This window comes from Parus major, chromosome 4, assembly GCF_001522545.3.
Source record: "Parus major isolate Abel chromosome 4, Parus_major1.1, whole genome shotgun sequence".
In the NCBI taxonomy this organism is placed as follows: Eukaryota; Metazoa; Chordata; class Aves; order Passeriformes; family Paridae; genus Parus; species Parus major.
In genome coordinates, this window is record NC_031771.1 from 39591511 (window position 1) to 39607909 (window position 16399).

A 16399-nucleotide genomic window follows, 5' to 3' on the forward strand; every position below is an offset into this window, starting at 1 on the left:
TACTCAAATTAAAAAATTTGTCATTTTGTTAGTGTAATAAGCACTTGAATAGTAAATGTAATAAGAATTAAGTTACTTCTGGTTGACTCAAATAATGTATTGCAGGTTTCTTGAAGCAACAACTCAGCTACAAAGACTTTGGATAACAAAAAATACAATAACCTAATATTTGTAACAGGCTGTGGATCCTCATGTTCAGAATCACTTTCTGATTCTTCTGTTTCTTCCTCCTCCTTAGTGTTTTCATTCACAGCATCTGTCATCATATCAGATGTCTGCTCATAGTAGTGAACTAACTCACGTAACTCATTCAGCCTCTTACGAACCTCATTTAGCTTCCTGAGGAGGAAAAAGAGAGTATTTCATCTGTTTTGCTGTATTAAGCCAATCTATGTAGTTAAAAACAATATATATACTTTGAAGTTCTTAAGAGCTTATTGCCAGTTTCCAACCTATAAGAACTTTCAACTTCAACCTCTGAATTCAGTTAACAGTATTAGATTGTTTACTAAGTAGTCTGTAATACTATATTAGGTAAATCAAAAAATGGAAGTAGTTACTTAAAACAAAACTTATTAAAAAAAGTAACGGTCCAAATCACTAAAGCAAATGGTAAAAAAAAAAAATTAAAGAACTTTTACTGAAGTTTTTCTGTTGGATTTAGATTTTCATCCTCTTCACTCTCATTTTGAGAAACCAGGTAATCAGGAGGATAGGGAGCAGGTGCCAGACTATTTGGTTCACCGTTGACAACAGTTACTATGCCTACAGGACCAGAAGCAGCTGAAGTTGTACTTCTTTGATCAACACTCCTTTGAGGAGAACCTGAAGCAGGAAAAACTACAGAAAAGAAATACAGCTTATGTGAACAATTCATAATAAGGAATGTGCTTAACTGAATTTTATTAAAATTATGACAGAAAATATTACCAATAGACAAAACAGCAGTTAGTAACTTCTTCCCTTAGCGAAACAAAAGCTTTTTTCTTAAGTTGCATTGCATACAATGTCAGTAGGCAGTGTGCAATAAGGTAGCTTTTGTAAACAAGATTTCAGTTACTCCCTTTCAGCTTTATCAAATGTTAGAAGTTTTCATGATGTGAATCTGCCCATAGAGATTTTTTAAGGTTTACTTAAGGCTGCACTGCTTTTTTCTAAAAACTTACCATTTTATAATTTTGCTTAAAATAAAAACCCTAGCAAATTTTTCAGTTCTGCTAAACTCTGTTGTCCATTTGCTGTAAAACAATCTGGATGTTTGCTTCTTCCAGCTATGTGAAATCATATCTAAGTATGTTAATATTATGTGCATTAAATACATACAGAAAAACTGAGGTATAGTAACATAACTATTAAATAAGCATGTCCGTCAAGTGCATGCTTCAAGGCCTCATTTCTCAGTGCTAACCAGAATATGCTGTGTTCACCCCTCAGAAGTTTCCAGCTACAGGACAAACTTCAGTACAAACAGAGAACCAACAGAGAAAGAGCTGCAAGTGGATAGGTCTGCATCAATAAGCAGAGCACAAAGCCATTAAGAGAAAAGGCCAAAGCTCTAATCCAGTCAGACAGGTAAGGCCTTCTAGAATGGCCTGTGACTGAAATCCCTGCCAGCCTGAAAGCCTTTTGACGGAGAGGGAGCAAAGCCATATTGCCATAAAACACTAACACATCAAGTGCCAAGTACACAAATGCAGAAGTACTGTGATAAAAACATACTAAGCTCAACTTCATATGGCACTTTTTTTCACGAGCTAGATGTGTCACAGACAAGCTGTGAAGAAAAAGACCCATCACATCCTCACATTAGTCAACTTCAGTGTTATAAACCAAAGTGCTAATAGACACTCATCATCATCACTTGTAGAGTTCTTCATTATGACAGAAACTTATACAGCATTAAAAACCATTTACATTAACATTGCCCCAGCACAGCTTTAATTACCAACATTTCATTGACCAATTGCAATCTGAAAGTCAATGTTACAAACATTCACATTAAAAACATTGTATTCATGAAAAAAAATATAATTCTGCCTATATAAACTTACAGGAAGAGTTATTTAGATGCTGGTCACGAAGTGTATGAAGTTCTCCTAATAGTTTGTCCATTTTTTGCTTTTTACCCTGCAACATTCGCATCTTGTTAAAAAGATGTGCCTTCTCATCTGACTGGTGTTCAGACATTGAAGAATTTCTACTTTGTGAAATCTCTCTGGTAAGTGAAAGGCTTTCTGCTTGCCTTCTATTGTCGGGCACAGACTGTGTCTAAAAAGAGTAATTCTATTTTATTCAGAGTACTACCAAAAAAAGTAAATAAATTGCAAGAAACAAAAAGCTTTCTTATGGGCCTTCTGTACACAACACCAGAATCAACACCAAAACAAAGAATATTATAAAGAGAAATATACTGAAAACATTCTAATGACATCCCAATTATATACTGAGTTAAGAATTAAATTGCAATAAAGAAGCTACTTCTCTAGACTTTCATGGAAACCCATGAGACACAAAGCATAAATCAATCAGCTAATAACCCTCCAAGAATTTTCAAATTTGCTGAGTTTTCAAGTTTGGGGGGAACTGTAATAACATCTCTAGCAAATACACACAGATGAGCAGGACAAACATTGAACTGCATTGTTAAATAGAATAAAAACTGATGGCAAAATCTATACAGTAAAATCTCAAGACTGACCTGAGAATCATGAAGTTGGTTGTGAAAACGTTGAATTAAGTCATTCAATTCTTCATTCAGTTCTGATGTAAGACTTACTCCTGAAACACTACCTGTAGTTTCTGTTACAACTGGACATATGGAAAAAGGGGAAAATATAAATATTTTTCCACAGTGATGAAATAAAGGCTACTTAAATAAAAATGTGTGGTTTAACAACAACATCAATATACTGACCCTCTAAAAATACAGCACAAATTTTTAATTTTGTGTCCTTTCCACCAGCTTTACTCTTGAAAAATTACTTCTGCTAATATAAAATACTAACGAGACAACTCAGAGCTGCTTTGTAAAAGACCACATGAAAGGAATTTAGGCTTGTTCTGTGTTTTGCTATAAAAGGTCTGAGCAAAACAGAAGCAACCAATTCGTCTAACACTGATAGGAACTTATTAGAAATAAAACTGCAATTATTTGCTATCACTAAACTAACAATAGTGCAGGTAATTTGACTTTCTCAAAATAAATTAACAGGACACCAAGCTTTCATATTGGTGTAAGCTGCAGTATTTACATCTACAAATGGAGTCCTGGAGATTTGTTCTTCAAAATGCTTTATGAGAGAAGCAAATTTGAAAGAAAGCTTTTTTCCCCTGCTCATATTCAAACAGTACTAAATATGCAAGTGATTGTTGAAAGACCTAAATAATTCTTCCTATTTCCCCCCAAATACAAACCAACAGTTCATAAGAAAAATCAAGTACAATTATTATTTATTTTCCCCAGAGATTACAACTTCATACACACATAGTGAAGTTTCACTGTTTTCAAATGTTGAGAACATTCATTGTGCCGTAAGTTGAATTTGAACCTTTACATTGGGTAGACCAATTCTTAGGAGAAAAACGCACGCTTTTAGGATTTTACAGGTAAACCACAGTAATTAGCTCTGGGTTTTTAAATGACACATCATCTTATAATGTTACATTGTCAACTCTTTAAAAACGGAAAACTCTTTGCAGAAAAAACAAAGCCTTTTAATTGTGTATTTCACAATTCCAGCTTTAATCATTCAGTCAGCATGTTAACATGATACAAGAGACACCATCATTCCACATACCCGAATCATCCAGGACAGCAATGGCTTGCTCTGCTTTATGTTGTAAAGCAAGAAGAGCTGCTTGTCTTCCTTGAAGAGCCTTTAATTGCTCCTGCTGTTGTAGCATCCTTTTCAATAAATCATGTTGTTTCTTCAAATTCTCCAACTCCTCTTTAGCTTCCTGTTGAGGATCTCTGGCCTGCAAGGGATATTACAACAATAATTGCCATAACTTCAACTATTTATCTGTTTGAGAATTAGTGAAAGAAGTGACAAAGCAAGCACAATTTGCATATAAATGAACAGCCTGGTTAATGGAAAAAAAAGTAAAAAATTAAACAGCTTCACCTTTCTGATAGTCCTTTATCTTTAAAAAGAAAAAAAAAATCAGACATCCAATAGGAAGAAGCCTGTACCACCAAGATGTGCTTATAGCTCCTGAGGGTTTAAGTTTTCTTTACAAAGCAAGTCAGCTGCCCTAATGTGACCCAAAGACTAACCCAAACCTCCCTCTGTCTTTTAAATCATAACGGAGGGTATTAACCTCTAAGACTGCCAAAGGTAAGCAAGATACGCATTGTATCATAGAGCTATATAAAATAAAATCTCAATTGATTTACTGGGCTAACATCTCTAAAATTTTTAGCAGAATGTTTTAGGCAGCTTTAGGCAGTAACTCTTTTCTAAGCTATAACATGTTTAGTTGTGTGTGCTGTATTTATGGCACACTAGAATGTGCCAGATTTGGTGAAATGAATTTCATAATAAAAATGTGCACAGAATCCTCTCTGCATTGTTTTCAAACAATATTCTGAAACAGCTCTGAAAGACTGAAAGCATGCTGAGCAGTTAAAACATATTAAAACTCAGCTACTTTCCTCATCCTATGCTAATTAGGAGCTTGACATTTGCATCAAAACTTTTACTCAAATTAAGTATTTTAATAAGACATCCACAGCTAAGATCCTGATCCTATTTGCAGTTGCATTATTGCACTTTTCAGACAAAATCATGAAAAATAACAAGCGTTTACAAAGAACATTACTAACTTGAAAGCATAATCTATCCACATAGTATTAAGAATCTAAAGTAGAAAATTCAAGTACTCTTCATCAAATGTCAGAATAGAAGCAGGCATCTCATTAACTACTTCTGGGTACTAAGGAATCCTCAACTTTCCAGCAGAGTAAGCTGAAAACATCCAGAATTCTAAACCCCTCAAAGTGTCACTAAAAGATGCACTGCAGCTCACACTGATGGTTGTGGTTGAACTCCCACCTCTCATATTAACAGGAGAGTCAAAATAGATTACACACTGAAATCAGTACAGGAAAGAACAAGGGAAAGAAAGGGAACAAGGGTATGTGCCTCAGTCTCATTCACCTGTTAAACAATCCAGGCTTTATCTAAAGTACCAGAGTTGCTTGAATTCATGAAAATTGTGTTAACAATTTTTTTCAAACTTAGTTCTACATTTAGACTAGAAAGCTTGACAAAACATACAAATCTTTTATTTTACGGGAAAAAAATATTGAATTCAAGACTTTTTGAAAATCTAATCACAGGAAGGACAACGATATAGAAAAGTTCAAAATGGGTAAAAAAAGACATTTTAGACACTGCACCCCTTGAAATCCTTTCCCCTTCCAACCAAATATTTCTATCAAGAGCTATACAAAAACATTTGTGGAACAAATTAAGGCTTCCAATTTCTAATTTGTTTTCTGTATTTGATATTAGTTTAAATGTGCATTGGTAGACTATTAGTGTAACCATGACAAGTGTCTGAAAGTCACATTTACACTATGTTTTCCCTAGAAGGGAACAAAACTTAGAAGGATGACCTTTTCTACATAAGATCACAACAGCTGCTGTACAGTTACATCAATGCTAATTGTCAATGCTAACAATTCAGAAGAAAAAGTTGTGAAACATTTCTATTCAGAGAAAAAATATTCTAGGCAAAGAAAATTAATTCAGTGAAAAGACAGCTGGATACAGATAAGCAATCCAGTGGGAACATTCACTGTAAGTAACAAATACATTTGAAGCAATTAATAAGGGAGATGGGGGGATGGGGAAGACTAACCTGTATAAACCTTATTTGAAGCTAAAGTAACATTTTGAAGTGTACCTTGGAAAGCAATCCATGATCCTGGCTATTAATCCCACCAGGCCAGATTTCCCTGTCATTCAGAGCAGCTCTCTCACTTTTCCCTTTAGGGCTTGGTGTAACATCAGTGACTGTAACCTGTTCTTGTGAAGCTGAATTCCCTAGTTTGTCCTCAATGCGGGGCCGACAACTCAAACTAAAAGATACCTCCTATATTGAATAGTTTAGTATGTTAGATTTTGAAAATGTTCTCCAACTTAGCATGCATTTTTAAGTTACACACCTACCTACTTCATCTTGTCAAATAATGAAAACTAGTATCTAACAATATCTACTAAAGAGTGAAGACATATTTAGTCATTCTTAGAATCTGCATAACAATAAAGCTCCATATAGCAATTAACATTATACGACCAGAAGTATGCACTCTGCATGTAAAATATTCAAGCTGCATGTAAAGAGAGCTTAGATGCAAAATTAAGAGCCAAACAAAAAACTTAAGTGCAAATTTTGCAAATATTAAGTGGATACTTCTTAAAAAAACATACCTGTCTTTTTCTGCATTTTCCAAATTTAAATTTTTTTTAAGTTAAAAGTGCATCTTCCATGTCTATCATTTTATTTCTTTACAGGGATAGAAAGAGTTCTTTTAAAGCTAAAAATAATTACAAAAGCCTCTTAATGTTTTAACTGTGTTATTTCCAAGCAGGTAATTCTCCTTATCCATAGGACATTCAATGTGCTAACTGGCCAGAAAGACTTGCTCTCTGGTACCTTTCCTCAGTGTAATAGAACCAAAGACACAAAACTTAGGTTATTGAAATGCCTTTGTATCTACAACAAGATATGTTTACCATGTTTAAAAAAAAAAAAAAAAAAAAGCTTTTACAAATAGAAAGGAAGATTAGACTGTTTATCTCAGCACTAAATTCAGAACACTTTTTTCTGAAGAAGTGCCCTTCTTTCCAAAAAAATGAGAGAAACTTCTGGGTTAGGTCAATACTTCTATCATATCACTAGAAAGATGCTTGGACAATGGCCCACGAATGATACATTTCTAACCCTCCCCTCACCCAACATCCAAAAATTTTCCCCACTAACAGAAACAAACCTAGAGATGAAAAATTGTATAGAAAGGTATTTCTTCCTACATCAAGTCAGTGAATTCTCTGCCAAAGTTCACATTTAATTCTTCATTGTACTTTGAAGAAATAAAGACTTAAAAGACTCTTTACATTGTTGTTGTGACAGAATCATTACTTTTTTTCTCATATTAAAAACTCAATCCACACATGCATGGACATGTCCTGAATGGAGTGCTTGGGGATTTCCTATTTTTTAATTTGACTGCAGTTAATGACACTATCATAAGACCCATGAAAAAAACCAAAATAAAGCCCTCATTTCAACCTTAATTACTAAAAGGCAGCTTACCGTGGTATCTGAAGCCTCAGACTGCACATCAATGTTTAGCGATGTGCTCTCACCTACAGAACCAGATCCCACAGCTGAATCTATAGTCCGAATATCATCCTCCTCATTTTCTCTAGCCTGAAATATTTCATTGGCACAAATCAAAAGCTATATAAGGGGGCAGTAAAAATGAATTATGGAAGGTACTACATACCAAAATCAACACCCTCAGTAGCACCATCAAAACATAAATGGTCAACTCCTAAAAAAAGCTTACAGTGCAGAAACAAACATATTATGTTCTCAAACTTACAAGCATCTTTTGCAAAAATTTCAGATAGGATTTCTCCTGCTCTTTAAGGTCATCTATAAGGTGTGATAAACGCTCAACATTGGCCGATCTTTCATTTTTCTCTACAAGATCATCCCGCATGGAGCTGGCCTTAGCAATATAGTCGCGAATCTGAACTAGTCTGCTCACAATCTGCAAAGACACTGAAGTTACTGAATGCATTCAGCTACAACTGCAATGTATTCAATGCACAAGACAGTGATAGCAATAGCAAAAGAGTAATGAAAGGGGGACATGTTAGTATTTTCACTCCTATGAGTGACTTCACTCTTCCACAAGTGGTTAAAAATCAACAGCCTTTGTAAGGATAGATTTGTGCATGCGGGAAGTTGCAAGGCTGAAGCACGGGGCTTCTGGTCAACACAGGTTAAAACACAACTGAGCTCATCAAGCATAGGAAAATTGTCAACTGTGAGAGCACTTTCTGAAACCACATAAAAGAGAACCAACCTCTAAAATGAAAATTATCATTACTTCTGTTATCAACAAGCAGATTTCTAAAGAACAGTAGATAATTAACTTTGGTTTTAGATTTTCTCCAAATTTCAGAAGAGTAGGAAGTTAAATATTTCCAATAAAGATTTATACTCTGAAGAAATTTAGAAAGCAGCCCTGAAGATTAAGAGACAATATTTTGTAGATTTTGTAGGCTGTGTAAATACCTGGCTACTATCCATCGCTTGTTCTTGCCTTCCATCTTCTTGAGCAGACACTTGACAATTTGGCAAGAAATCCTTGCTCAGAGTAGCTCCGAACTCTTTACATTGTGCTGATACCCCACCTTCCTTTTTTTGGGAACCTGAGGCAGGATCTTTGCTTTTGTTAGTGTTAATCTGCAGTGACAGGAAGTTGAATGGTTTTTTGTTTTCATTAAGTTGACGTTTGTTATTAGCAGCCGTTGCCCTGCCTTGAGAATCACTTCCAATGCTTCTCTATACACAAACAAAACAAAGAACAATTACTTTATTTTTTCATCCAGTATGTTCTCAACACTGCTTTGTTTTCCTCCTGGAATTACTATTTCTACAGTACTATGAGACTGATTTTAAAATAACCTAATCAGTCACCAACTGGCCAAAAGCTAAAGACAGTGCCTTCAGTGGTAAAAAAAAATTATTTTTTTACCATGAAGTTTTCAGAAAGCAAATCCATCCTCCCAGGACAACAAGAAGCAAAAACGTTCTGTAGTTTCTTGGAATTTAGTTCCTCATTTTTGCTGTGACCTAAACCTTTACTGCAGTGAAAGGCATTCTACTTCTCCAGGTACATTTGAGAAAAGAACAATAATAAAAGAGCAACATATTCCTATGCAGAATATAGTACCTCATAAATTCAGCTTTTCTTTAAAACCCTGTGAATAGCAATGGTTTGTCTTAATATACATTTGAGGAGGAAGTTATGCCCAGCCTTTAAACTGTAAATCAACACAGTGAATCACACTGGAAAGAATCTTCACAAACAGAGAAATTAGCAACAACCTTTGGTAAAAATGAACTAGCCTCTGTTCTGAAATTGTTATCACAAATTTATTGCCTTGTTCAATAATTAATCCCTCATACTTTCCCTTTGTTTTGGACAAGAGATGGATGAATGCACTGTATTTCCTGAAAAGTAGTCATGGCTCATGAATTTGTGCCATAAAATTCTCTACTGAGGAGCAGTTTTTAATGATACTCTTCAGCTTAATCCACAAGGGTAACAATGTTCAGGATCACAAAGTGGCAGTTCAAGAACAGACTTTCAAAATAAGGTAACAGCTATTTTCAAGTAGCACACAAGTCCTATGCGTAAGAAACACTGCTCCTAGGACACAGTAATTTGTTAATGGCTGAGAGCAAGAAAGTGAAGACAGCTAGCACACAAACAGAAGAAAGCCGTGATCCTGAACTTTCCCTTGCTTTCTGAAGTTCAAAACCAGAATTTTGATTTGCTTGTCATGGTGCCTATAAGGTTTTTCACCTTGATCACTTATGACTCTTTACTCATCTGTCACTTTATTAGGAGTTTACTGAATACACTTTGGAGTCACATCTCTAGTGGGAACAAGTAATCATACAAACCTGATCCAAATCACTGAAGTTTATTCTTTGTTTAAGCCTTTCTAGTTCAGCCTGCTCTGGAACAGACATCTGAGTCATGTATCGAGCATGAGGAAAGCTATGAGAAGTTCTGGTCTTCCGTCGTTCCATTCCAGGTGAAGATTCTGGAGATATGTCATTAGTAAGTCTTGTTTCACCTTCCCCACTAAGCTTTTTCTTGTTTTTTTCTGAAGATCTGTTTGCTTTCTTCTGTTGACCTCCCCAGTCCTTAAGGGGAAGGAGAACAAAAAATCGTATTTGTTATCCACACAGACAAAAAGCAAATATTTGCATTCAGTGAGAGAGTTTACCTCCATTTTAGAAGCGAAAATAGCAAGCCACATTGAAATATGCACCAAGTTTTCCAGAGCAAACATCACTTAACAAAATAAAATTTTCTCCACTGCATAATTAGAAATAGTTAGTCAGGAAATTTTAAATCCATTTAATCATAAATGCATTCCATTAATTTCAAATGAAGGTCAAGTTGTATTTTTCTTCTTTGCTGGGGGCTCTTTCACTTCCAGGAGTTCAGAACTTTTAAAATTATAGCTTTCACTTTCATGTCACCTACAATACTTTTGTGTCTAGTTACTTTATTTACTCAAAATGCTTGCCATAGATACCTCTAGACCTCACTCTGAATCTCTGAATTATACCCACTGCTTGCTTACATCTACCTCAAGTTTCCCAGGTAAAGCTGTAGTGGATGCAAAGCCCTGCATGATGAGGGAACTCTAGCTAATATACAGCACCTAATGGCAACAGAAAGAAAAGAATAATTTTACCGTGTTGTTCAGCCGGTCATCAAGGCTCTCATTGCTCCAGCTGGGCAAGTCCTGATCATTCATGCCTTCTTCAAAGGGACCACCTCCTGTTGCCATGACAAGCGATCAATAAAAGCAATCTATGAGAAGGAGTTGAAAGAAATGTGCTGTATTAAAATCATGTCTACATAGACTAGTTTCAAGATTCTTGATCTGAGAAGACAACTACATATTCATTATAAGATGCAAACACAAAGCTGTTTAGGAAACTAAACTCCCCATTTCCTACCCTGTGTGACTAGAAATGTATCAATGAGAAGAACACAGATGAAAAAATAAAGAAATAGTAGTTGTGGTTTTGAGGTTTTTTTAACCTGATCTATGAAAGAAAGTTTGGGGTGGTTTTTTTTGAGACTTTCAATTTTCCTCACTTTAAAACAAACTATACAGTGCTCAGAAAGGCTGCTTTGTAATTCATAAAGCCTACACTTTCAGGCCCAAGGTGATGTCTATTCGAAACAATAAGTGACTTTGGAGACCCAGTATGTCAAACTTTCACATTCATTTTAATACTGAGATGATAACAGAGTACTGAATGGCATACTTGAAAAAATACAAGGAAAACAGACGTCAGTAAAAGGATTTTTACTTTCATTACCAAGCATTACGCTATCTAAGTAGTGAATGACTTGCCACTTACATTATACTTTCTACCAAAATCAAACAAAATAATGTGGGTTTCATAGAGTTTTGCTGCTCTCCATCAGTGTCACTCTGTGTAATATAAAGAAACTTAAATGTTTGAAGTTTTCATTTTCACTTCTTGTTTTGACATTAGAAATAAAAAAAATTGTTAAAGTTGAAAGATCAGTAGAAGTATTCCTTTATGAAAATAACATTAGATTAGCTAGTTCCAACTATATTTGCTAAGTGCTGCTGGCACAATTCCACTGCAGAAAGCTACAAACTTTACCTATGAAGAATTGTAACAGATGCAGAAGAAAAGTCTTGCAGAGATTTGATTTTTCCAGTTCATATCTACTGCTATGTTAGGACATAATCCTAAGCTTAACTGAAAAAATAAAAATATAAATCCATAGGAACCACTTTCTCAACATTTTACTGCAACTATCTACTACTAATTTTCACAGAGTGCAGGTGAAGAAACCACCCAAAACTAAAGATTAGGAAGTATCTAAGAAGTTTGTTGGTTTTTTTCAGTATCAGTTCCAGAAAAGAAAACAGATTAATCTTGAACTAAGTTTAAAAGCTGTCCTAATACACCTATCTTGCTTAGGTATAGGATTCAATCAAAATCACACAGTACAGCCCTCTCAACGGGCACACCTGCACAAAGCAGTATTCCTATGCAAACATAACCTACTACTAAATCATAAAGGAAATGCGATCTATGAGGCACGCTCCTCAGACCATAACCGCATCTCCACTCGGCAGTGTGCCAGCCTAGGTCACGATAACGCTGTTAGGAGTCATTCTGCTTCTGCATCTCACAACCATGATCATAAGATATGCAGAACAGGTGTAAGTGCCTGCTACTTTGGGAACTTTGCCCTTCTGTCCCTGCACAAGAACTCATAGTGCCTTCTTCATCCCAACAGAAGTGCCCACTAGGCCATGCAACCAGAGGCTACCTCCTATGAACTAGATGGCAAACAAATAACACCAGAATTAAAGAAAAAAAAAAAAAAAAAAAAAAGAGACACGTTAAGAACAAGATAAACTTCCTGATGTGCCTAACTTTATGACTATACAAAAACTGTATGTTTCTTCTGTGCAACTTTCAGGTAATCTGTCTAATTCAGTTAGAAAATTAGAACACAATGCGCTTTCACATTTTATTTTCATGTATAAATACAAGCATACTATAAAAAGTTCACAGGGAACCTCATGCTAAAATTTACAAGTGTTCAAAGCAAATGCACAATTATCAGTTTAAAAACAGTCACGATTTTAAACAACTTTCTTCAGTTACAGATAAACTGTTCATCTTTGTAGATGCAAGACCAAACAGATACTGTATCCTGACCTATGTCACTAAGCATAATGAGGAAGATTAGAGGCCATCTGGGTTTACAGTCCAATTCGGTAAGCCCTTTCCTCATCATCATGTTATATAATTCTACCAAAACCATAGCAAAAGTAGTTTTTCTCTACCTTCCACTGCAAAAAAGAAGTGGCAGTATTCATTTTACATAATACAAGTATCTACTCACATTCATTTCTTTTGAAACTTTCACAAAACCTGTCTCAACTATCTTTGCTGTAGGAGACTCTCATTACTTCTGAAGTAAATTCACTGCTCCAGATGGGATATTCTGAATAACAGGACTCTCAAACAAGGAGACTGGGCATACACCAACATGCCCTGATGATTTTGGAGCTAAAAAATAACAGTATCTTCATTATTTCCACAAAGTGGACTTAAGAGTGCTCTAACAGAACTGTGCCCCTCCCAAAAAGAAAGTTTCTAAACATTCCTATTATAGTCTTTGATACCTCCAAATGAATTATAATCAAGTTTAAGATCAAATAGCTCTGATGGTATTTTACCTCTTTAACTCAGTTGAAAAACACAAAGAGGTTCAGCTACGTTTTTTCTTCCTTCACATGAAGCTGTGCTTTCCACATCCACATACACCTTTCACATTTTGCATTTTTATTTTGATTTTATTTTACCAGCGATTTCTATAAAAAATCCTCTTCTAAAAGCTTTTCTATCTTCCCATTATCTACCTGTCTATCCACAGTAACCCATTGCCAGTTTCAGGTTATTTCAAGTCCTAGGATCCGCTATAAAAGCTTCTGAGCATGTGCCTACTGCCTTACAACATTTATCAGGGATTTGAGAAAAAAAAAGAAGACTTTCAAGTCTACCTTTTACAGAAATACTAACTTCAGCTAACATGTAGGGATTACAGGCAAAACATGTTAGATTAGTCAAGACATTCTACACATGTAATAGCAATATGTAGATTGCACAGAAGAAACACTATTTAACATGCAAAAAATACAAAGCCATGTACTTCAAAAGGCTTCTTTTTCTACAGTAAAGATGCTCTTGAGAATTTTTCCTATAGTGTTAATGAGAATGCAAAAGCTCTCTAGAGCACCTAATATTGCAAAGAAAAAACTTTTGACAATTAAAAAAAAACCTATACGTTACACGGAAAGTCACAAAAAGCCATCACAACACCATAAATGCTTAAAATAAGGCCAAACATTTCTTTTTAAGTTTAATAATGCCCTCACTGGGCATTAACACCTTAAAAGCAAACCATCAGCACACAGGAGCAGTCAACAGAGTAGATTCTCTCCAGCCGCACCGGACAGCGCTCACACGAGCCGCACTCACACCCTGGCTAGGGGCGGTGTGCCCGGCACTTCCAGCTTCCAGCTCCGGGGCCTTCCCAGATCCCGCAGGCTCTGCCGACCCGACCTCCTCTGATACCACAGCGGGCGCCAAGCCCAGGCCCAGCGGGTCTCGTCGCCGCCAACGGGGCCGGCGGAGAGAGCGATGGCCCAGAGGAGAGAGCGATGGCCCGGAGGAGACAGCGATGGCCCGGAGGAGACAGCGATGGCCCGGAGGAGACAGCGATGGCCCGGAGGAGAGAGCGATGGCCCGGAGGAGAGAGCGATGGCCCGGAGGAGAGAGCGATGGCCCGGCGGCTCTGCCGGCCGCGCCGCTCGCTGCCTGAGGCGGGCGAGGCGCTCCCGGCCCGGGGGCGGCGGGCGCAGATCCCGCTCCCTCCCGGCGCCAAACCCCGGGCGCCGCGGGGTGCGTGGGTAGGCGGGCTCTGCTCAAGGCGCCTCCACTGCCGCGAACGCGGCGGCGTCTCCTTGGAGAGCGGATAACGCGCCCTGCCCTGTGTGAGGGGCGCGGCCCGCACAGCCCGCTGCCACCACACGGTTTCCCCGCCGCCCCGGACCTGCCTCCGAGCCCGCTGCCTGCTCCGAGCCCCGACCTTCGCGGGCCGCCGCCCTGCCCCACCGCACCAGCGCGGCCCAGCCGCCAGCAGGGGAAAGGGATGGGGAAGGGGCAGCACGCCGCGCGAGGGGCAGAAGGCGGCTCACCCCGCGCCGGAGGGGAGGTCACCCGTTCTGGCTCCTCCTCCACCGTCGGCCGCCACGCGCGGGGCCCGGGCTGCCCGGACGAACGTTTCGCCTTCGGGCAGCGGAGGAGCGGCGCGGCTTCGCTTCGCGCGACGCGGCGGGACAGGGCTGGCGAAGGCGCTCACGGCGCTCCTGCCTCAGCCACCGCCGCCATCTTGGCCGCCACTCCGCCGGCGGCGCGGGGGGCGGTCCCTGGCGGAGGGATACAGACACAGACAGACACACAGACAGACAGACAGACAGTCAGACACTCACACACTCACCGTTACCTGGTAATCTCCGCCCGCTCAGGCCCTCCCGCACTGCGCGCGCCCCGCCCGACCCAGACAGCGGGGCGCCCGAGGATCCCCGCGCAAGCGCCGGGGCGGTCGGGAGAGGAGCGGTGGGCGAAGAAACTCCAACTCCCAACGTGCATTGTGCGGGGAGCGCGGCGCCCCCAGGGCCGGCGGCTATGCCCCCTGGGAGTGGTAGTTTTCCACTCATGGCTCGGCTCTGCCCTGTGACAAGGACTGGGGTGCACCCAGCGATGTTTTGCGGCCGGCGGGGAGTTGCTGAGCGTGTTTTTTCTTACAAAATAAAATACGAAAACGGCGGTGAACTCTTTAAATGCTTTTTCCTGATTGGAAGACGAGTAAAATCACGTCGAAACCCTAAGGGTGCACAAGGATCAGCTCTTACCCTCGTTCGGGGCAGTATCGACTACCCTGTTCCTGTCAGTCTTCGGTGTGTTTTGCTCCTTGATTTGTGGCACGGAGTTTACTCATCTAGGTTCTTTATACTTTCCTTTGGGGGAAAAAAATAAATAGAGGGTTTTTCATTTAAAAACAATAACTGTACATAAAAGCCTGTGTGCTGTGCTTGGTATTTAACTGAAGCTGTTATTAGAAACACAGAATATGCTCAGTAGGAAGCAACCCTGGTCCTGCACAGGACACCCCAAGAGCCACACCATGGACCTGACAGTGTTGTCCAAACTCTTCTTGAACTCTGTCAGGCTGATGCTGTGACCACTTCCCTGGGGAGCCTGTGCTCAACCACCCTCTGGATAAAACACTTTTCCTAACCTAAACCTCCCTTGGTGCAACCTCAGGCCATTCCAGTCACTGGTCACCACAGAGAAGAGATTAGTGCCTGCCCCTCCTTTTCCCCTCAGGAGGAAGCTGTTAGTCCTTCAGGACACTGGGCTTGGATAACACACTCAGGATTTCTATTTCAGTAAACCTCGTATCATTTCTATGACTTCCATTTGGGGCAGATGGTCCTTTGTCAAAATAGAAAAGCCCAGCATTTTCAGCATCTCCATTACACTGAGTTTCTAAAGCAAAAGCATTTAGCATTCACATAGGCCTCATAACTGATCCTGCTAGGGATACATTCTACTGGTACAACATGGAAATGTAGTTGGTCCCCATCCCATATTAGGACTTACACTAGTTTATTTTGCTAAAGAAAAACTAATTTTTTTTTTTAATTTTTTTTTCTATGCCTTATTAAAATACAGCTCCCTCATTCCTATTGCTTTCTGCAGAAAAAAAACCCAAACCCAAACAAACTTACATAAAAAACTTAGTACTTTGTTAAGGAAACAAAAATCAAATTGACTGTAGTAGGTTTCAGTAGCAATAGAGTATTTTAGTGTACTCCCTTATATGTCATAACTGTGTGTTTTCCTTAGTACAGTATGAGCTTACAGCATTATTACTCTGATTCCTGTTTGACATTTGGAGGATGATTTTTCTCTTATTTCTGCCCTTATTCTGGAATTGGCT

At 38.7% G+C, this 16399-nt stretch overlaps 1 protein-coding gene across 28 annotated transcripts in view; it reads right to left on the reverse strand.

The window, feature by feature from the left end:
• Positions 1-15128, reverse strand: part of PCM1 (pericentriolar material 1) — a 41542-nt gene extending 26414 nt beyond the window's left edge. For 9 of the 28 annotated variants that reach the window (XM_033513445.1, XM_033513442.1, XM_033513440.1 and 6 more), the window contains exons 1-12: positions 14900-15128; positions 10521-10606; positions 9715-9960; positions 8317-8586; positions 7616-7786; positions 7324-7440; positions 5911-6099; positions 3798-3975; positions 2699-2808; positions 2052-2268; positions 642-840; positions 163-339 (exon numbers count right to left, since the gene is read on the reverse strand). In XM_033513445.1, coding sequence (XP_033369336.1) covers positions 163-339; positions 642-840; positions 2052-2268; positions 2699-2808; positions 3798-3975; positions 5911-6099; positions 7324-7440; positions 7616-7786; positions 8317-8586; positions 9715-9960; positions 10521-10606; positions 14900-15113 — 2174 coding nt within the window. In that variant the 5' untranslated portion in view covers positions 15114-15128. Of the gene's footprint in view, positions 1-162; positions 340-637; positions 841-2051; positions 2269-2698; positions 2809-3797; positions 3976-5910; positions 6100-7323; positions 7441-7615; positions 7787-8316; positions 8587-9714; positions 9961-10520; positions 10640-12733; positions 13746-13872; positions 13961-14591; positions 14801-14893 lie in introns of those variants that run through there. The other 19 variants (XM_033513457.1, XM_033513456.1, XM_033513460.1 and 16 more) reach the window with 17 other exon arrangements.
• Positions 15129-16399: the final 1271 nt, after the last annotated feature.